General features: G+C 44.2%; 3 protein-coding genes across 6 annotated transcripts in view; 2 read left to right on the top strand and 1 right to left on the bottom strand.

Annotated features, from left to right (window-relative positions):
* Positions 1–1,681: 1,681 nt before the first annotated feature.
* Positions 1,682–8,486, bottom strand: brat1 (BRCA1-associated ATM activator 1). 3 transcript variants are annotated; one of them, XM_079499873.1, is made up of 13 exons: positions 8,357–8,486; positions 7,906–8,036; positions 7,278–7,423; positions 6,653–6,800; positions 5,733–6,177; positions 5,392–5,505; positions 4,804–4,895; positions 4,334–4,434; positions 3,864–4,047; positions 3,702–3,775; positions 3,289–3,373; positions 2,817–3,067; positions 1,682–2,727 (listed from the first exon to the last, which is right to left on the bottom strand). In XM_079499873.1, exons 1-13 carry the CDS (start codon positions 8,473–8,475, stop codon positions 1,828–1,830), a joined length of 2,790 nt encoding a protein of 929 aa, XP_079355999.1. In that variant the 5' UTR covers positions 8,476–8,486; the 3' UTR covers positions 1,682–1,827. The 3 variants fall into 3 exon arrangements, with proteins under 3 accessions (XP_079355999.1, XP_079356000.1, XP_079356001.1); XM_079499874.1 differs by lacking the exon at positions 8,357–8,486 and adding an exon at positions 8,134–8,343; XM_079499875.1 differs by lacking the exon at positions 8,357–8,486 and adding an exon at positions 8,210–8,307.
* Positions 8,444–18,206, top strand: eif3ba (eukaryotic translation initiation factor 3, subunit Ba). Of its 2 annotated transcripts, none has more exons than XM_079499879.1 (19): positions 8,444–8,685; positions 9,928–10,120; positions 10,889–11,008; positions 11,108–11,165; positions 11,887–12,015; positions 12,190–12,347; positions 12,929–13,060; positions 13,188–13,254; positions 13,332–13,378; positions 13,508–13,718; positions 13,808–13,880; positions 14,112–14,234; positions 14,320–14,398; positions 15,125–15,263; positions 15,543–15,668; positions 16,290–16,367; positions 16,793–16,901; positions 17,052–17,164; positions 17,963–18,206. In XM_079499879.1, exons 1-18 carry the CDS (start codon positions 8,583–8,585, stop codon positions 17,150–17,152), a joined length of 2,046 nt encoding a protein of 681 aa, XP_079356005.1. In that variant the 5' UTR covers positions 8,444–8,582; the 3' UTR covers positions 17,153–17,164; positions 17,963–18,206. The 2 variants fall into 2 exon arrangements, with proteins under 2 accessions (XP_079356005.1, XP_079356004.1); XM_079499878.1 differs by having other exon boundaries at positions 17,960–18,206.
* Positions 18,207–20,390: 2,184 nt separating this feature from the next.
* The window catches only part of LOC306922351 (carbohydrate sulfotransferase 12-like), a 12,870-nt gene continuing 10,760 nt past the window's right edge, over positions 20,391–22,500 (top strand). Inside the window, exons 1-2 of the mRNA XM_079499882.1 lie at positions 20,391–20,513; positions 22,193–22,500. The exon at positions 22,193–22,500 is cut by the window's right edge and continues 333 nt beyond it. Coding sequence (XP_079356008.1) covers positions 22,303–22,500 — 198 coding nt within the window. The 5' untranslated portion in view covers positions 20,391–20,513; positions 22,193–22,302. The remainder of the gene's footprint in view (positions 20,514–22,192) is intronic.

Below are 22,500 nucleotides of genomic sequence, written 5' to 3'. Positions count from 1 at the left end.
CACACACACACACACACACACACACACACACACAAAGTGCATTTACTCAAATACTGTACTTAAGTAGAATTTTGAGGATTTTTTGTTGAGGATTTTCTTGTTACTTTGTAGATTATTATTACAAAACATACATTAACAGCCCTATATAGTTTTTTGAAAATAGCTATCTACAAGCTCACAATGTGTCACATGCTATGTGCAAAAAGGAACTTTATGCATAATGAGTACTTTCTACTTTTGGTACTTTAAGTACATGTTGATAGTACCAATACTTTTACTTAAGAGTATTTCTACATTTCAGTATTGATACTTTTACAAGTAATGTGAGTACTTTTTCCACCATTGCCCTACCACTAGAGAATAAAAAGACATGCAGTTGGAGAACATTACATTAACCCTGAACAGAAGAGCTGAAGCATGAATGTTTTCCTAACAAGGCCTTTGAAGGAGTTAAGATCTATTCCAGGCTGTTGGTTCCAGGCTGCTTCTTATACACCACTTTTCCATGTGTTCGCACATAGTGGGGCATCTCTAAATTAGCCTTTGATATGATGGTAAAAATAGAAGACTCAGTAAAGATTTAAGTAACTGATACATGAAATCAATGTTACTTTATCAGCAGTCTGTATCAAGATAGAACTTCTGCTCTCTTCCAGACGATTTTACTGCTTTCAAACTTATTTCTGAGGGAACTGCGCTCACTCACACGCACGCTCACACACGCACACTTTGTCAAAACAATGGCAGTATTATAATCACATTAGTGACGGAACAGGATGGCGATTTCAGACTCAAACTATACTGGCTGCATTTGTAACCAAATCGCAATATTTCTGAAACTACAGCTTAAGCATAGAAATCACAATTTGAATGGCTCACATTGGTGTGCACATTCATAGCCCCCAGAGTCCAGACTATTAACCACTATTAGTTTGGGGGATCCTATGGCTTTTCTTCTAGAGGCATTGTTCGGCCAGAATTTACAGTTGTTAATAAGAAGCAACACCTTTTGATCTTGGTTCTATTTAAGTAGATAAATGACCGATCAAGTCAACCCAGCAAACACGGTCAGGACCTGGACGAATAAGTGACGTCTCAATTGGGGCCAGATCAAGTCAAACCAAGACTAGTCAGATCTGGCCCAGAATATCACCTGATTTCAACCAACATACATTTTACCCACTAAGACAGACGTCCCTGGATGAATTAGAGAGAGTCTGATCGAGGCCAGATCAACGTAAGTCATATCATAACTAGTCAGATCTGGCCCAGAATAAGCTATATTATTTAAACTGGTGAAGACGTCCTGGAAATGACGTAAAGATCATCCCCATATGGGCTGTGATCTGGCCTAGTCTTGAACGTCACCGGAGTCACTGGAGGACGTCATCATAACGTTATCATGACGTAATTTGGCTTGCTGGGAACAATCTAATCCAGAGAGTAAAAGAGAGATCACTAGATGTTCCCTATTTTTGAGTGGTGTAAACCACTCCTACAACTGGCTTTGTTAGTCCGTCTGTCTGTCTGTGCGCAAAAAATTAGCACGGTTGCTATGGTCACCCAGTTCACACAGGTGTGATTTCATTACGTCAGACCACAGCTGATCAGACTATATAAGACCTTACACCACTCAGTTCACACGGGTGTGATTTTTTAACAGATAAGCAAAGTCTTTGAATACAGTTGAGAAATATGAATGCATCATACTTTTATTTTAGAAAAAATATCATTACACTTGTGTAGATGGCTTTACAACACTCTGTGATCAATCAACCCAAAGAAAAATAATATCCAGTAGGAAAGGAGTGTGTGTGTGTGTCTGTGTCAGTAACAGTCCACTATGACCTCCAGTGTATCAGAGTGAGACTTTGTGTCTGTGGCGGTCAGTATATCTTGCAGCAGAGAGAGAGGAGAGTTCTGGACATGGTCACTACTCTGAGTCAGAACTGCCATCCTCTCCTCTAAACCCAGACACCTCAACACCTCGCACACGCTAACACACACCACACCTTCCATCAGCCCATCCATAGAATCATCAACCTCGGTTGCGACGGCCGGATCGCGTCCCCTGTTCCCCAGGCACTTCCTGATCTCCTGCCCCCAGCCCCACCCTTGCAGCTCGCAGGTCACAGTGGCGACTGCTGCCGCGGTGGCGGTCTTGTCCGACGGCGGGGGACAAACCGTCTCTCTGAGTGTTATCAGCAGCTGGCAGGCTTTCAGGGCCACGGGTCTATCACAGTCAAACAGGCCGCTTAATAGCGATGTCACCAAGCCCTCTTCGACCAGCTGCTGCAAAACGCCCGCTAAGGATGACGACCCGCTGCCTGCGTCCTCAGACGCTCCGTTCTCCTGCTCTGTGTGCGTCTCTCCCGGAGGGTGTGCGTGTGGTGGTGTGTGGGCCTGCTCAGACGCCACGGCGTAGGGGTGTGTGACCCGCGGGGTCACGCTGGCGATCCGGAAGCGCCGCGTCCAGCAGTCCAGCAGCAGCCGAGCCAGCTCCAGGGTGTGACCCTTGACCTCCCAGTCCAGGTCGGCACTGCCCTGCGCTAGGATGGTACGCACGGACGGCGTGAGGAGGGACGAAGGGGCAAGGTTTAGCGGTGGAAGAGGTGCGTCGGAGGGCCGTGCAGAGAACCAGGAAATGAAGTACTGTACGACTGCTCTTCTGGGAAAGCCCTCTGTGTCCTCGGAGAGAATATCCAAGAGTTTGCTCACAATGTCAGTCTGGAGAGAAGAACACAGAGTTACATTAGCCATGTACTGCTTGTCAAGTTAAAACTAATATCTTGTGGCCTGCTCAAAACCCTACAAACCTGTTCGTGTGTCACTTCTGCCCCCTGCTGCCAGCTACGTGCCATTGTCTGTGCCAGTGCTGAGATGGCACTTGCTCTCACGTAGCTCTCTTGATCACACAGTGCCTCCACGAGGAGAGGCGTGGTACTGCGGCCTAACAGAGCTTCAGGAGTAATAGACTCTGCGGCCATTTGTCCCAAAAACTCCACCGTGGAGTCTCGAACCTCCCACCGGATGTCACACACACGCTTCCACACCGCTGTCTGCAGATCTGGTGGACGGACGGAGACAGACAGACACACAGACAGACACACACACAAAAGATAGAGCAGCTGGTGAAGCATTATCTGATTTAATTTGTTTCGTTTTTCTACCTTTAGTTGTAATATTTTGTGTTTTTATAGCATGTTTGTATTTTGCTCTATTCAAGCCTTTTCATTTGTAAACTAATTTAATTCAGTAATTTATTTGGTATTATTATTATTAATCTACCTTGTCTGAGCTGGTTTGACATGGAGGAGATATCTGGACAGACCCTCAACCACTTCACTAAGGTCTGGTAACACTTCTGCAACACCTGGAACACACATAAACAACACACATGCCTTTCACTAACATACTGTATGAGAAATCAAACTAAAAAGTACTGAAATGTCTCATTATAATGTGTAATATTATGTGGAGCTTGCGCGCGCACACAGACACACACACACGCACTTCAGGATTCAAATTCAAAAGCTTGAAAAGTAGCAGATCTACAAGCTCAAAGCGCATCGATTTGCGCCGCGTTTCGAGCTTGTGGATCTGCTACTTTTGATGGTTTTGTGTGATAGGTTTTTCTGAGAACCGATAGGATTTAGAAGAAATTTGTAGTATCGGCCTCAGGTCTTAATGGGTTAACTTACAGTAGCGTCAGAGTCAGGGTTCTGTAGATACTGCATCAGAACTGTTAACACTTCCCACATCTTCTCCTTGGCTCCTAAAACACACACACACACACACACGTTGCAAAACATGCTTCATCAAATGTATGTCTTCCATTCACGCACGCACGCACGGACACTTACCTGGACTGGAGCTGAGAGCTGTCAGAGCCTCTAAACCACACTTTTGTATCTTGCCACATCCAATCACGTTCCTGTGTGCTTTACTAGTGCCGATGGAGGAGGAGGGGGCGTGGCCACCACTGATCCTTAGCAACGACAGGATCGCCATGGTTACAGAGACTGGAGGAGATGGGAGGTCAGCAGGCTGCGAGAGAGAGCGATACACTATGTTTTATATACTGTATATAAGACTGTTACATTACCATAGGTACATGCACAGCACTGCACACACACAGGTTGCAACTAGGGATGTCATTAGTAACAAAAATAACAATTATCGGTAAAACATTTAATCAATTGAATAATTGATTATTTATTATGCATAGTGCAGCTTTAACTGTTGCACCCCTAGTGCCAACTGATGCATCTGCCCTCATAGGAGAAAGTGGTGTGTGTGTGTGTGTGTGTGTGTGTGTGTGCACACGTCTCACCCTGAGCGTGATGTGTGCCGTGTGTGCCAGACACACACACAGGATGGAGATACACACACTCTTGCTGATCAGCAGTTCAGCCATTGAAGACCGTTGATCCTCTGGAAAACACATTCCATCACAGAAGATGAAACACGCAAACAATAAATAAAAACAACTTTCCCCAGGACATGTTCACCTGACTCCACCAACTGTAAATACAGGAAATACAGGCATACAAAATTAAGATTTTTTCCCCTCTATTTTTTATCTCTTTAATTATCCCTTAAAGTGTATTATTCACTCCCTCTAGTGTAGCTAGAGGGAGGGGGTTCTTCATACCTGTATGTTATTAAGTCATTAAAACTGGGAAAGCATCTGTGTTATTTTAGATCACAGTGCGTCACTTCGTGCCGCGATGCAAGCTTGTATATTATCTGATAGTTTTGAAAGTTTGAGAACTACTGATTTAGAAGGCATTTGGGTGTTACCTGGAGCTTGTGGGTCCAGTAGCGACAGGCCAGTGAGAACATCAAGGGGTAGCAGTAATATTCTTACAGCCTTAATTGTGTGGACTGTGTCACTAGAACAAAACCAAACAACACCTATTAAGAGCTGAAGTCTTTTAACAGCAATTAGAGCAGTTAGTGTGTGGATGGTTTTACATGTTTTCAATAACCTTTATACTCCGTGGATGCATTGCTTCCTGTGTACATGGGTGACCCTGGAAGAATTTTGTTTAATGTAAATCTTTACTTTGCATCCTTGCATCCACATACATGAATGTGATCTGCAATTGTGTTTGTGCTGAGAAAATACATATTCGCTCGAACAGAGGACACAATTTCTGGCCGGAAGACAGTTGTGAGTGATTCCATCCTGCCATCTGGTCCAGCTGATCAAACTGTTCACCAGGACTGATGCAGAACTGTGAGTTGGTCTATGTTTTCTCTAGTGAGGATAAATAGAGGATTTGGTCGATTATGTTTGTGTGCAAGTCACTGAGTGTGTACGGTACTGTACATTTGTTTCATAGTATTTCTAAAGTTGCTAAGCCTAAATGTAAACCTAAATCTTACTGGTGGTCTCTAAGGAGGACGGCTGCAGCAGCATGAATTAGGTCACAGGGATTGTGGGTATCCAACATGGCCGACAGAAGACGGCTGACCTCCTGATCATTGGGGTCAGGACAACTGGGGAAAGACAAGGACATACTTTTATTACCCTGATGAAGGCCACAGGTCGTGGCGGTTTATAAGTAAAGATGTTGTTCTACTAAAGTACTTCAAACAGGTTCTCAAAAAGGACCAGCCATTAGATGAAAGGAAACCCTATTTACTTGGGTATTGGTCCTCCTACGTAACTGGTTATACCATACCATATGTGTTTGTATGTCTAATATGAGACCACACAGACCTACCTGTATGCAGTGAGAAGGACATCCATTAGAGGCAGTGTGAGCTGGCTGTTTCCCGCTGTGACCAGGGCCTCCAGAGAGCCTGGAACCATCCTGAGCAGCATGCCCCGGAGAGGTGGCCTGGCCTGGGCAAAAACCAGAGCCAGCAGCTTGAGGTTCTGCAGATTATGCCGGTGTCCGTTCTCCTTGGGAACCAGCGACGTCCTAAGGTGCTCCAAGATTGCTGTGGTGACAGCGGTGTACTCAGGGCTGGTTTCCATGGCGAGGACCAGACGTTCTATTTCCGTGTCTGTTGTGAGCCCATCTTTTTGTTTCCTCTCCACATCAGCATGTACCTCAGAGGAGACTGGCTGAAAGAAGACCAGGACATGGGCTAGGAGCTGATTGGCAGCCGAGGCAACAAATAGACTTGTGTCCGTCTGGAGTTGGAGGAGGGTCTTGGTGAGATCTGAGGAGTCCGAAAAGACAAGAATGATGCATGGTGTTATGGTAGACAGTAGTAGACAGATTAGCAGCACAATATACCCAGCCAGGATGCATTGTGTGAGTGTGATGCATTCTGAGTTACTAACCCCATTTCAGTTAACCCCCCTCCTTGGAAACAATTCAAATTATTCAAGTAATTAAACCGCATCATGGAAATCCCCTGAGCTTTATCGTTTAATCTAGTAATTCCCAGAGTGAATGTTTTAATGTCATCTCTGCAGGACATTGTGTCTTCATGTTTCAAGCAGTATCTGCTGTATGCTGATAAAGCTGCTTCTCATTTATGAGGAGAGCAGACAGCAGAGTGTCTCCCACTTTTCTAATGTCCTAATTAAAAACACAGCTCACAACAGCTTGCAAAGCTGCTATTTTTTTGCAGAATGTTCACCTTCCCTGTGGTTAATCATTGCTAGGAGAAATGTCACTTTCAATCGCACCTGTCTCCACCAGGAAGCGGAGAGCCATTGGGTGCTGCAGCATGCTCCTTAACCCCTGAATCCAGCCAATGCGCACGCAAGGATCCTCCCAGAGTCCAGAGTCCTGCCAGTGCTGCCTGTTGTACCCCAGGCTCAAGATGGACTGCTCCTATTGCAGGACAAAACCAAGACACAAAACACATTCAGTGGTAGCCAGTGGTACCCCAAAACACACTCGCCCCCATCTTCTTCACGGGCCGATCGTCCCCAGCGGTTCTTGTATTTGTTTTGCTGAGGTTAAGGTTAGGAATAAGTTTAGGGTTATTCATAGTTTTACTGATGTTAAGTTTAGGAATAAGGTTAGGTTTAGGCATAGTTTTACTGATGTTAGGTTTAGGGATAGTTTTACTGACGTTAGGTTTAGGCATAGCTTTACTGACGTTAGGTTTAGGGATAAGGTTAGGTTTAGGCATAGTTTTACTGATGTTAGGTTTAGCAATATCTGGTGGGGAGAACATTCCAAGGTCGCCGGATTTGACCTGGGACGAGCGTTCTTGTATTCCATTCAGTGCACAACAAGCTAGTGTGTGTTATTATATGACTCGTCGGTGGGTCTGTGTTGTAAATACTGTATGACTGTACCTACCAGCAGCAGTTTAAAGCTGACCTCGCTGGCAGCCAACAATCCAGTTAGTTTGAGAGTGAAGGAGATGACGCTGGGGTCTGCTGTGGTGTTGTGGATCACAGAGTCTATGAAGACAGGCAGACAGGGGCAGACCTCCAGCAGCGACCCTAATACACCAAGAGAACACTATTGTACTGTACTGTAGGACACTACACTTAGTTCAGCTATTTGCTGAACGAGAAGGTCTATTGTAGTGTAGTACACTACAATAGACCTTCTCGTTCAGTAAATAGCTGTATTCATATCTATATTCTATATTACTGTCTTCACCTCTTCCAATCTCCCAGATTTGCCATGCCACCAAAATGTGAAATGTCCTACCAACAGACATCCAGTGACCTTACCCTCCTTCAAAACTGCCATAAAAGAGCACATACTATGTGCAATTTGTATAAAGTCTAATCTTAACACCAGCAATGATCACCCCAACTGTTTACTGCACATAGTTTATTTATTGCTACTAATGTTGGTGTCAAAGTCTTCCGTATTATTGTATGTCAAATACAAACACACACACACACACACACACACAGGGACAGAGGTATATAAAGTACACCATGGTGGCCATTGGTTAAGCAGCAGCACTAACCATCTCTAGTCAGCCCAGTGAACCAGTCCAGCAGTTTCTCCAGGCTGGTGTCGTCATGTAGAGGCTCCTCCAGGGCCGCCAACACCTCACAGACCCGGGGCATCAGCACCACACACTCCTCGTCCATGGTGCTGATGATCATGTTATATGCAAGAAACAAAACAAGTTACGGTCATAAATGTCAACTTTACGGTTGTGTATGCTTAAGACAGCTGACCATGGACTCACATAAACTATAGGACGTCGATGCTGTCCGACATCAAATGATGTAATATAATATATATAACTATAAAAGAGCATGTACGTTTTTTTGTTTTCTTTATGCTAGCCGCTCCTCACTAGTCTCGCGGGAAATTGTTTCGCATAATAACGCCGGTAGGTACGTGGCTTGGTGGCTTTCCTTCTTGCTACGCAAAACGAGAGCAACTGCGTTTTCCGTCGATCTACATACCAAAAAAGACCCGACCGAAGCCGATCCCCATCATTTGGAGATCGGACGGTCTTTGTGGCGCAGCCCAGAATGTCGCGCACGACTTCCGGATTGACGTTTCCGTCCGCCGCCTCTTCCATTTTCACGGATCGCACATGGCAGCCACATCAGCCGCGAGCCGCCCGTCTCTGTAAAACCCCACGTTTAAAGCTCCTCTTTTTCTACAGAGACCAAATCCCCCTCTTAAATGCAAGATACGGTGGACATGGCGGACGACCCCGAGTACGACGAGGAAGAGGAGCCTTCGTTCAGCGACCCGGAGGACTTCGAGGATGACATCGAGGACGAGGGTGAGCGCCTGTTAGGAAACCCGCCGGTCCAACCCGGCCTGCCTCAGTGGCTGGCTGGCTGCTAGCTAGCTCTGCTGGCTAGCCGTTCAAGATGACAATCATGACAGGGATGATATCGTGACGTCACATACATTACGGAAGTAAACTAGTGTAGTGTTATGGGGTCCATAATAATAATACCATTGTAGTATTTCATCACTTCTTTAACTTTAAAACTGGCGTGCGTCCCTATTTTGTGCTTGTCATTAATCATTATGGGTTGAATTTCAAAATATATTTTCAAAAACAGCGGGAATAGCTGTTTTATCCCCATTTCCTTCATTTAATGTACTGTATATGCTACAGTAGGATTTAAGTAGCTGGGGCCTTTTTGTTGCCATTTAAAAACTATAAAGAACCAAATAAAACAGCGCGGGGTTTTCCACGCTGGATGTCCCTTAGTTGTGACATCACTTACTGCTCCTTGGTGTTTTTGTTACAGACTAGCAAGTGAGCTACTAGCAACTAGCCGAATAGCGTGTATGTCAGTTTGCCGGCCCTGGTACTGCCTAGTCTTTTGAATTTCAATTACATGTTGATTGACGTTCACTGGACTTTGATTTGAGCTATTATTCATAACATTGGTTGTAGCGAAATAATTTTGCTTAGCCTTAAAAGAATCCCCCTTCCCAACAGAAACGCTGCTGCTAAGTGTACCACAGTCAGTGTACCACAGTCAGTGTGACAGTCATACTGCTTATTCAACCGTTCAAAATGGTCCCATTCTGTTATGCAAATGGCGCAACGGGGAGCTGAATGGAAGCGTTTTTGCTGCAATTTGAAAAGATGATGTGTGTGAAAACGTGCAGATAATTGACATGACGGGACTACTATAAAACATTAAATAGCGGTAGGTAGCTTTTTGGACCACCAGCTGTTATCTTACCATCAGTGCTGCCTGCAGCTCTGTATTGTTTCTTGTCAAAACAGCTGTATCTGTTTTTTGTAGTCTTGCTAGGTGACTGAAACTTATGTCTGTCTTATATACAGTAGCTCTGATCCATATAGCTCTAATGCCTTCATGAAGAGCTATGGATCAGAGCTATATATAAAGCATATACTGCAAATGTACAAGCTCAAGTCGTGAGTTTGTAGCACTGCTATTATTGCAGTGCAACACCATCGTACAATCAAGTATAAAATATGACTTAATAACTGGCCTCTTTTCAATCTTTTCCATCCTCTTTTGTTTCCTTTGTCCAGAGCTGTTTGAAGACCTCCTGAAAGAGAAGCCCCAGGAAGCTGACGGTATAGACTCTGTGGTGGTGGTGGACAATGTTCCCCAGGTGGGCCCTGAGCGTCTGGAGAAGCTCAAAAATGTTATTCACAAGATTTTCTCCAAGTTCGGCAAGATCACCAATGAGTTCTACCCTGAGGCGGATGGCCTGACTAAAGGGTAAGACTGCATTGTGCTGCAGAGATTGTTTAGTTCATTATGTGTACTGCTGAGTTCCAACATAACCACTATAAACCTAGTCTCGCATTTTTTTGAAAGATAATGTGACATCACCATTGAAAGTAAGTAATAGCTGAAAACCTCCCAAGATGGCGACGGGGCGGGTCAGTTGCTCGTTCTATATTTCCAGACAATCAGATCTCTGTCTAGTCTACTGATAAGTCTGAGGAAATCAAAATATATGGGCTAGGCTAGAGCATTGGGCAATAAAGGCCACTATTGCTTTGACAATAAATCCTATCATCCTCCCAATATGAAGAACTGGACTAATGAGCTGCCATAGCTGAATCCCCTGGTGTCCGACACTTCACACCAAACGTCTCACTGGGTTCTGTATTTGACACCTGCCCACTGCTCCTAATTGTTAGGATGGGTTAAATGAGGACAAATTTCACATTACATGTATGTGCAAATTCCCACTCAGTTTTAGCCACTATATTGTATCTAGATGTCACCAGACGTCGGTGGAGATCTCTGAATGTCTGGCGAGGCTATTTTAAACCCGACGTCCCTATTTTAGGAATGTCATTATATAATTACTAGATGTTCAGGCTGGAACATCTAGTATTAGAAAATAGCAGATGTACAAGCTCACAGTGTGTCGCAATGCGATGTGTTGTGAGCTTGTAGATCTTTTGCATCGTGACACCATTGTGCAGCAAAGTATAAACGAGGGCGTAAGTGGTTATGGCTGGCTTCTTTTTTCAGATACATCTTCTTGGAGTATGGTGCTCCCACTCAGGCTCTGGAGGCAGTGAAGAACGCTGATGGCTATAAACTAGACAAACAGCACACGTTCAGGGTCAACGTGTTCACTGATTTTGACAAGTAAGTATGGAATGTTATGTAATGCTGTTAGCTGAATGATGCCAGCTGCTGTTTTGAACATTCAACCATGTCTGATTTGCGTGCTGGTTGTGTCCTCAGGTACATGAACATCAGTGATGAGTGGGAAACTCCTGAGAAACAGGACTTCAAAGACTTTGTGAGTGTTAAAATCGTGGATTTGCTCTTCAATTATTGGCCATTGCAACAGTGATCAGCTAAACGTCTGTAATCGGTCGTAGAAATGAATTGAGTGTGGAGCCCGATCTCACCCAAACACGAATGTCAATTCCGTACATAGTATACTAAACCCCCAAATCCGTACATATTGCACTACTACTGTTGACGGAGGCATGGCTTTCACCCCATTATCTCAGTTGGGGCAAATGCGCTCCCCACATTATTATGATTCTGTGCCTATCGGGTTGCAACTTTGCTGCTCAATCAAACTTTGCAAGTTTCGCCACGGCAGCTCGCTCGGTGGTAGCTCTCGTTGCTCAAGTTTGTTTGAGAGGGCGCCCCTCCGTTGCGGTCTATGGGGAGGATTTTAGTGTAATATGTGAGGATTACACAGGGGTATAGGTTTTCTAGTAGTGTGTACGGAATTCAATCTGTTATTTCACCATGTTTGGGTGAGATCGGGTTGGGGTGTGTGTGTTCTAGAGCCTGTGATGACAAACAACTAAATAACTTTTCTGACACCTCGTATGAGAGCAGAACTATCTGCTCCTGATTCTAACTTTTATCTGAGGCTCACAGTTAGCACTCTTCCTAAATGCTCAGTGTTTAGCCCTGCATGATATATCACAAGACGTGTGTGTGTGTGTGTGTGTGTGTCTCGCGTTTGTGTGTGTGTGTCGCATTTGTGTGTTCTTATCCAGGGTAACATGCGTCACTGGATTGAGGACACAGACTGTCGCGACCAGTACAGTGTGATCTATGAATCAGGAGAAAGGACTGCCATCTTCGCCAACGACGCCAAGGAGCCAATCGTAGCCGAGGAGAGAGCGGTGAGTTAATTCATTCTGTGGCTGTAGGAGAAATTACCCCAGAACTGATAGAAAGATGCGAGTTGACATCCACAGGTGATTTGTCTGAAGTAGTTTGGCTTCCAGTTTAATGGTGTGTGTGTGTGTGTGTGTGTGTGTGTGTGTGTGTGTGTGTGTGTGTGTGTGTGTGTGTAGCGCTGGACAGAGACATATGTGCGCTGGTCTCCTAAAGGCACCTACCTGGCGACCTTCCACCAGCGTGGCATTGCATTGTGGGGTGGTGAGAAGTTCAAACAGATTCAGAGGTTCAGCCACCAGGGCGTCTCGCTCATCGACTTCTCCCCCTGTGAGAGGTAAGCAACATCACTCATCACCAGGCTGTCTGTCTACCCACCTCATCGCTTAACACAACATTATCCTTTGTCATCTGCTTAATAATACAGCTTACTCAGTTTACTGCACGGTTGATATCTCAAAAGCTGCCTTTAACCGCTTTCAACCTGGTTCACATATTCTGGGCATGTCATAGACATATGTAACCATCTCCACTATTTGTCTTTGGTCTCCCTCTTCTATTGAGAATGTTTTATCCTGTGGAGTGCGGACTGGTAGGACAACTATTGGTTCAAAGTAGAAAAGTAATATTTCCCCTGAACAAGCAGGTGTGTTCAATTGGATAAACGGCCCAAAAATTCAGCACTTGCACAGGGGACCAGGGTTTGAATCCATGGTTGGACATACAAGTTACAGTGCAGCATTTAAGTGGTTAAGCAAACACGCACACGATGAATTACTTTATACTTTACATCAAGCATAACAGTTACTAATGACATGCAAACCCCCAAACTGCACACCCAACAATAGTATGGATGAATGTCGACTGTTTTGTGAGCTGTCTGAAGTCTACTGTAATATGGTTTGTGGTTGCTCCCAGGTATGTTGTGACCTTCAGTCCACTGATGGACACTAAAGAGGACCCACAGGCCATCATCATCTGGGACATTCTAACGGGGCAGAAGAAGAGAGGCTTCCATTGCGAGAGCTCTGCACACTGGCCCATCTTCAAGTCAGTATACCAAAGCTTTTATTTCCAATCTCTCTCCCTATAGCCATCTTCCTGGGCTCTGTTATTAAATCTACATCCATTAGATACAATGTTGTTTCTTCTGTCTTGTAATGGTATTTCTTCTCAGATGGAGCCACGATGGGAAGTTCTTTGCCAGGATGACCCAGGATACGTTGAGCATCTATGAGACTCCGGTAAGAAAATGGACAAACACATTCTGTATTTATTTGGTGTGCAAGCTAGACTAAAACCAGACGCTTCTCCCTTATAGTCTATGGGCCTGCTCGACAAGAAGAGTCTCAAGATCAATGGAATCAAGTAAGTCAACCTTAATATTTATTTAAAATCTATCATTAATTGTATGCTTTAATTTAAAGAATGAAATCATAGGTTCGATGTCTGTTTAGACTTGAAATGTCTGTTTACTGTGTTTGTGTGTGCTTCCAGGGACTTCTCGTGGTCCCCCGGTGACAACATCCTAGCATTCTGGGTACCAGAGGACAAAGACATCCCTGCCAGGGTGACCCTGATGCAGATCCCCTCCCGTCAAGAGATCAGGGTTCGCAACTTGTTCAATGTTGTCGACTGCAAACTGCACTGGCAGAGGAACGGAGACTATCTCTGTGTCAAAGTGGACAGGACCCCCAAGGGAACACAGGTACGGAAGGAGACGGGAACATCGAGCAGACAAGTTATTGGGGTAAACTAGTGAATGCTAATGGTGACACTTGCATCTTTGTCTGTCAGGGTGTGGTCACCAACTTTGAGATCTTCAGAATGAGGGAGAAACAGGTTCCTGTTGATGTGGTAGAAATGAAGGGTATGTATGTACACATGCGAGTACACACACACACACACACACACACACACACACACACACACACACACACACACACACACACACACACACAGTTTGGTGTTGCCATACAGTTAGGACCCAGCATTTGAATCACTTCGTGCTATCTCTTGAACTTTTGGGCATTTGAGTCTCAAAAGATAGAACAGCAACCACAACATCAAAACATGACCTCTCCATCTTCTGTCCTTCCAGAGCCCATCATAGCGTTTGCATGGGAACCCAATGGCAGCAAGTTTGCTGTTCTCCACGGAGAGTCTCCTAGAATCAACGCTTCCTTCTATCACGTCAAAAACAACGGCAAGATCGACCTCATAAGTAAGTATGAGGCACGGCGAAACAACGCTTGCCTTAACACCCTCCATTGAATCATTGAATTGATCAATGTCCTTCTCTTTTACAGAAATGTTTGACAAACAACAGGCCAACAGTATCTTCTGGAGCCCGCAGGGACAGTTTATGGTGCTGGCTGGTCTCAGGAGGTCAGTTATGTCTGTGAATCGCTGTGATGTTTGAGAGAGAGATGCAAACGAGAAAGTGCCACTGATGACAAACTGTAAACAAGAAACCACCTAACTCCAAAACAAATTGTAGTTGTTTTGGACTTTTCAGGAAATGAAGAAAATATTATTTTCCGAAAATGAAGAAACCATATATTTTTAAAACAATGCAATACTGCCTCATGAAAGTTGGTATTGTGACTTCACATATTGTCAATTACTTGCATGAGATGGGGAGAGGTGGTGGAGTTAGGTGCTTTAGCAGACAGTTTGAGGGTCCAATAGAGTTAAGAGGATTTTACACAGATGTAAAGGGTGTTCGATAGCATTGATTTATGAAAACAAAATCACACTCGTGTGAAGTGAGGGGTGTTCTTATCATCATACATCATCACATTCAGTGCTCAGCCAATCAAATCATCAATCACATTCTGTGGTACAAACACAAAGCTGTGCATAGGAGTGCCCCTCAAATTCAAAAACCTCAAAAATGGACTTGGTGGTTTCCTCCCGACAGCGACGATATATCTTCGAGAAGGATTTGACATAGTTGACATATCGATACATTAAACATTTTGTCACGATAAATGATTGTAAATCTGTTCAGTTATTGTCCAGCACTAACTATAACTAGTCCACATGTTAATATACCCGTGTTTTGTGTGCTGCATATAACTAACCTTTCCCTGCATGTGTGTGTGCATACAGTATGAACGGCGCCCTGGCCTTTGTGGACACGTCAGACTGCACCCTGATGAACATAGCTGAACACTACATGGCCTCTGATGTTGAGTGGGATCCTACCGGCCGCTACCTTGTCACCTCTGTGTCCTGGTGGAGCCACAAGGTATGCACAACAGAAAATAAAATAGTCTGCACACTGGTGATACGGAAAAGCTCTGCAGTATTTCTTATTGCGTCATCAATGTTTCGATCAAAATGTTTTGATCCTTCGCCTGGGCCATGCACTACCTTACATACACACACACACACACACACACACACACACACTAGTATAGGACTGAGATGGCCCGATTAAAACGTCTGAATAATATGCAGCTACGCTTAACATCTCTCTCTCTCTCTGTGTGTGTGTGTGTGTGTGTGTGTGTCCGTGTCCGTCCAGGTGGACAACGCCTACTGGCTGTGGACATTCCAGGGCCGCCTGCTTCAGAAGAACAACAAGGACCGTTTCTGCCAGCTGCTCTGGAGACCCCGGCCAGCCACCCTACTGCAAGTGGAAGAGATCAAGGTACTGTTTTGCACGTGCACGTGTGTGTGTCTATGTTCTAGACTAGAGAGCCTGTGATGACAAAATAAATAACTTTTCTGACACCTCGTATGAGAGCAGAACTATCTGCTGCTGATTCTAACTTTGCTCTGAGGCTCACAGTTACCACTTCATGTGTGTTGGTATATTTGATGTATGTTGTTTTGTAATCTGTATATATCTGTTGCTGTCCGGCAGAAACCTTGTATCTCAATATTTCATCTTTTTTTTTTGTGCCCCACTGACATTATGTGGCAGCCAAGTCTGGACTTTTAATGTTTGCTTTATTCATGCCTCCTGTGACGTTGTGGCAGCCGAGTGTGATTTTGAAGGCCCAATTTTATACTATACAAAAGTAGCCGAAACGGCCTATCTACAAGCTCACAACATGATGTGATGCAGCGAATTGTGAGCTTGTAGATCAGACATTTACACTAACGTAACAGTTTGGGACATACAAGGTTTCCAGCCTACAACCATAATATATCTCTCTGTCTATATATACTGTGTGTGTATGTGTGTATATATATAATTTATTTATTATTATTATAATTTTTTCACGTGTGCCTCTCTTAACCTTTTGCTGCGTTGTCTCTCCCACAGACGATCAAAAAGGACCTAAAGAAGTATTCCAAGATCTTCGAGCAGAAGGATCGTCTGAGCCAGACCAAGGCTTCCAAGGTTAGTTATAACCCTGTTATAATGTTGCTGTGAACATCTGGTAAGGGTGGCCCTCTATATCAGTATGCTGTTTTTTTGGGTCACGGACACACTGTTATGGGTCCCCTTATTTTTGGTTTCATTACATTTGGTTTTTAGTTATGATTATTACAAAACGCACAACTTTTCATGAATTAAAAACAATTCAATTATTTTTTTCTCCCAGTAATTTCATGAAGAAATAAAATAAATCAAAGAAATTCCATAAATTGGAGTAGTGAGTAGTGAAAATAGCTGATCTACAAGCTCACAACGCGGCACAAAGCGAAGCGTTGTGAGCTTGTTGATCTGCTATTTTCACTAGTTTTGGTCCCGGACGAATGTCTAGATTACTGGGATCATATCTGACGTTCAATGCTAAACACAGTTTGTTTGTGTGTGAGTAGGAGCTGGTTGACAAGCGCAGGGGCATGATGGATGAGTATCGCCTTTACCGCGAGGCAGCCACACAGGGCTACCAGGAACAGAAGGAGCTCCGCCTCGAACTCAGAGGAGGTACGAGCGCCACCTACATTTGACCTTTCTCAGTGATGCACAGGCGTGTGTGTGCTTATGAACACAAGCATCCTGTTACCTGTCAATCTTGGCGAGCGAGCACTGAACGACGTGCGCGTATGTGTGTGCGCGTCTGTCTCTGTCTTCCAGGTGTGGACACAGATGAACTGGACAGTAACGTGGAAGACTGGGAGGAGGAGACCATTGAGTTTTTTATCAACGAAGAAATCATTCCCCTCGGAGATCTGTAGTCCCCTACGCAGGTAACGCGCGCACACACACACTTGACAGTGCCCCCATTCACAGTAGCATATTTGGCCTTAACAACCGTATGCAACAAAACAGTTTTAAAGGCCAGTGGTGGACTGGCCTTTAGATTACCCTATTATCTGCACTTCAGTCAGATAATTCAATTGGAAAACATTTTATTTTTAATGTAAATTCAGGTGTGCTATATTTCATCTTGGCATACAGGCTCTGCTACATATTTTACTGCCTGCTCAGAACAATTAGAAGACTTTCATTTAAGTGCAGGGAGATATATGACAACCCTGCAGGGGTAACAGAAGCCAAAGGTGATACAAAAAAGCATGTTCCAATGTACAAAAAAGCATGTTCCAATGTGCAGTGGAATGACGTGAGCTCAACCACTGTCAACCTGTCATCCGTATTTTGAGTGTCATAATAATAGACAAAGATTTTCCACAAATGTTAATACTGAAAAAAGCTAATGATTACAAGCTCACAACGCATTGCACTGCGTTGTGAGCTTGTAGACTTACAAGTCCATCCAAGTTGATCCAACTACTTTGTAGATCACCTGCTTGTCATATTCGTTGCTGTCTAGAAGAAACCACCTAATTCCATTTTTGAGGTTTTGGATTTCTTTTCTCTTTTTTTTGCATAAATTAATGCTATTGAACACCCCTTACGTCTGTGTGTTGGTTAAAAACATATTGAATCAATGATCAATGAAGTATTAAAAAGCGCTTTGACAAAAACGGCGCACATGTGCGTACATTTTGGGATGCATAACCTACCAGTGGTTCTGTCTCCAGCAGCCCATCTGTGCGTGTGCGGGACGAGGAGGAGAGAAGAAGTGTCACATTGACTGGAGGAGGACGACAACCACGCTGTGAATCTTGGGATTCGTTCTACCTTAGTGACATCATCAAAGCACGTGCCCTGTGTGTCAGCAGCAGGGGAGAAGAGAGGAAACGTTTAATCTATACTTCACTTTTTTTTTACACGCCCCCAACCCCCTATTTTATCCCAGTACTTGTATTAAATAATACCTTGATTCTTTTCTGGTTTCATTGATTGGATTCACTCACTTAACTTTCACCTGTGGTCTTACTGCAGCGGACTCATCCTTTCTGTGTGAGCCAGCCTCACAATGCTAGCGTGTTATCACATGCGTGCAGAGAGTGCCATAGCAGTGGGGAGTAGGGGTGTTGTGACCAAACCTGTAGCCTTGTTATTTAGCGTGCTGCTGAGGTGGCGCTACAGCGGTCTGTATCCTCCTCCTTTCAGACTAGGCCCCCACACAGGAAGGGGGATCAATGTGGGAATAACTTTAAATAAACATTCAAATACAATGTTCAGTACCTGTCTGATTCTTTCTGCTAGGGCTCCTCTTACAGCCAGGTCAAGATGATCTGATGTAACCTGCTAGTAAAGGAAGGTTACTCTACTGTATGTTGTGTCCGCTGTGTTGGTGATTGAGTACTTGACCACTTGAACACCAGCATCGCTATTTTGCGGGAAACGTTCTCCCCCAAAATAGCTGATGTACAAGCCAGATATTCACAACGCCAGATATTGGTGTAGAGCGGAAAACAAACGAGCATACCCACTACTGTTGCAACTAGGGTCTGTTATAGCAAGTATAGAGGGTTCAAGTGGTTATGTTTTTGGAAGTATTGCTGCGTTTTCATGTGTAAACGAGACACTATTCAGACACTTATTCAGTGCCGCATTTACACATGAAAGAGCAGCATCATTTGTGGTAGAAATCATCTTGGTATATTATTCGATATGAAATCACTGATACACACATTCATATTTTAGGAGGAAAAGCTGTAGGCTACTGACAATTCGGAATCATAGGCTACCCAAGAAACTACAACAAAGTGCCAAATGTAAAATGTACTAAAAACCAAAAGCACAAAGACATCAGTGTCTGTAAGAGCCCTATAGACACGCTGGCCGATCTCTTTCCACTACAGCAGGCTACTTGAGTTCAGTGACATTTAACATTTGTAAGCAAGGCATCCATCCACGATATCTTCTAACAAGCCTGTAATAGTATATCGTCGGGTGGAAACCTTGTACGTCCAAAACCGTTAGTTTTCTGATAATGTTAAAGAAAAACTTGCATGTTCCAATAGATCCAATGCAGTTATTTAGTCGCAAGCTCTTAATACTTTTTATTGGTTCAATATTTATAAAATCCACAGACACTTAAGCACATAGGAATAGGAAAACATTTTCAAAAATAGAAAATATCAGATCTACAAGATCTGCTTAGCCTTATACAGTGGATCTATTTTGCAGTTTTTTCTTGACACTAATTCAACAAAGTGTAAAATTCATTCATGAAAAAACTAAAAGGTTAGATATGGAGATACAATTATGTGTATGCGTATGCCTGACAGCGAAGATATCACGGGCATGCAGATACATGCAGATGTGGTTAAAAAGCCAAGTTGCTGTGATTTAATGTGCAGTTCAGTGCTCTGCCCTTCTGAAGAATGTGTGTACTCCCAATGTTCTGAAATGTCCTAGCTTCCCGGAAAACATTTTTCATTTTGTATAGTTTTTCTAAAGTGCAGAGTGCCAAAAGACAATTGACAATATTGGCTTTTATCATCAGATACTTATCCAGAGAGTGACTTACAAAGTGCACGATTACAGTAAATGGCATGAAGCCTATTCAAACAATAGCCAGGGTAGCCTACAATAGATGGCTGCAAAGAAATTAGGAGGATAGTAGGGCAAGCAGGCAGACATAAAACAACTAGATCTGTCTACTCCAAATCATGCTCTAAATATCAAACTTAGCATATTGGCACAAGCAAACAACTTCCATCTTGATAAAACAACTAGCATAAATCATAAAGAATTATGGAAGAAATGAGTTCTATAGGATTTAGGTGGAGTCTGGAGAGATTAATTTTCTTTAGGCTATTATCTTCCTTAATTGATCCTTAAAGCGCGTGTGAACAGCTGTTAAATCATTGCCTAGCTGCATGTCATTCTTGACACTGACAGTCACTGATGCTTTAGGGATTTAGGGAGGAGGAGAGAAAGTTGTGTCAGGCTCAGCTGTGTGGGCGTGTTTACAGTTCTATTATACCCTATACTTTTAGGTGGTGGTCTTCTTATACATCAACTCTCGCGAGGGATAGGGTTATAGCAGCCTGGAACTTTTTAGGTGGTGGTCTCTCTCCCACCTAAATCTCGCGAGGTGTGTTCTTTCTTGTTTCGGGGTGACCGCTGCTGCGCTCCTCTCCTTGCCACCCGGTCTCTCCTCACTGAACAGACGAGAGACAACAACAAAGAACGGTCCCGTCTGTCCTCGATCGATGCAGCATGAAGCTCATCTACAATGTAAGTAAATCAAAATGCATATTTACACACCCCGCCGCTATACAGTAAATTATATAGATCCCCAGAACTTGATCTGTGACGTTGTCTTAGGTTCAGGTTGCTTCTTCTGAGATGCGCCCGCTGCTGTGATTGTAATTTGTGTGAAGCGTGTTAATGGGACATACATGCGGCTCAGGCCTCAGGGAACACATTTCGAGTAGAATGAAAAATAAATTATAACTAGCATATGCATTCGTTGGCCATTGGCATAATGGAACGCGTGTGAGAGAGAGAAAGTGGCGTTGCAGGAGAGAGAAAGAGATCAGTCGAACCAGCCGTCCGACACGTTAAAATTACCACCGCTGAAATGCCCTTGAACAAGGCATCAACCACTACGATGAAATGTGTTCTATGAGCAGGGCCTGGCTGGAAACAAGTTCTTGAGCTTAGCCCAGATACCCTGGGTAAATATAGATTTCATTTCATTTCATTTCAGAGAGTGAGTACTATACTGCGGCTAGTGAAAGGCTACACTGTAACCTGTCTCTACTGTATAAATTAAGTTTGTTTTCGGAGGGTTGAGGGCAAGTGGTGTGTGCGTGAGAGAAGGAGAGAGAGAGATGGAATAGAGGGGGGGGGGGGGGAGAGAGAGAGAGAAAGAGAGCAGCAGCAGTGTGTTTGAGGACTGGGTGTACAGGGTTTTCTCCTCTGGAGTCTGGAGTGACAGAAATAGGTTCATTTGGTCTACGTGGAGTTTCTTGGTCTGGGTCTGAAACCAAAAGCAACGTCTAGCGGAAAAAGGCACCACAGAGAGGAAGCAGATCATTTCCTCTGTCAGAACACGACCTTATGATTCGATCCTCTCATCTTTTATTACATGCCATTATTTCTTCCCCCCTGTTTTTCCACTCTTCCACTGAGGAGGCACACACTATAGCCTATTAGGAGCAGCATGTCTCTGTTTCTCTGTCTCTGTTTCTCCCCCCCCCCCCCCCCCTCTCTCTCTCTCTCCTTATGTGTTTACCACTTAAGCCCTATTTTACACTTTGTCGTATAACGGTGAGCTTAGATTGGCTATTTTAGCTTTTAAAAACAAAAACAAAAAAAGTTTCATCTATAATGACATGGCCAAAATATAGGCTCTCACTCCTCCAGGGTTAATGTGGTCAACGATAAGAAGAGCCATTCAGCCAGCAGCACGTCCCCCCCCTACACCCACACCCACCCTGTTTGTTCACATCTCTCTGTGACAGCTCAGCACCCTGGAGCAGGTCCCACATTCCCACAGTGCTCCCTAGACCGTTTCAAACTGTACGGAACAAAGCCTCCTGGCATGCAATGCTGATGAGATGTTTTCTATAGCGCTTGAATGACTTCACGATGAGTGCTGGTATTTTAATTGCTAGTAGCCTATCTATCTATAGCTAGGTAATTGATTATCGTGTTTACAGTGTTTCTTTGTTTGACTTTGTAAGTTTGATGTCGCTTTGATGATGTGTAATCTCTTCTGTGTATCATGCGGACATGATTTGTTATAGCTTGATAATAACAAAGTCATTACAACGGCCAAAGCGTAGGCCTACATACCATGATTATTACATTTGTCTGTTTAAACCGTTGAGCTCAGAGTGAGGCATGTGAGTCAGGCAGTGCTCACAATCTTACAATTGGCAACATTTCCTGTTCATCTTTGCATGCAGTGAACAACCAACAGGAAGCATCTCCTTCCGTCAGAGATGTCACCATGGTGCCCAGATAGACCCTTCCTGTTTATTGACCAATCGTGGCAGCTCTGGATCCCCCGGTAACCATGGGAGCCTGGCGTGGACTGCGAGTGGCGTTCGCCGTGGGCTCTGTGTTCATGATTCTGCTGATCATTGTGTATTGGGACGACGTGGGCGGGGGGTTCAACCTCTACCCCCTCCAGCAGGATCCTAGGCGTGACTCGGTGGTGCGCGACCCGGTCTTCAGCTCCTCCGACCCTCTGCCCCGGGCCACGCCGGTCGCC

Source organism: Electrona antarctica (assembly GCF_951216825.1).
Source record: "Electrona antarctica genome assembly, chromosome: 4".
NCBI classification, from domain to species: Eukaryota; Metazoa; Chordata; class Actinopteri; order Myctophiformes; family Myctophidae; genus Electrona; species Electrona antarctica.
This window is presented reverse-complemented; position numbering and strand designations above follow the sequence as displayed.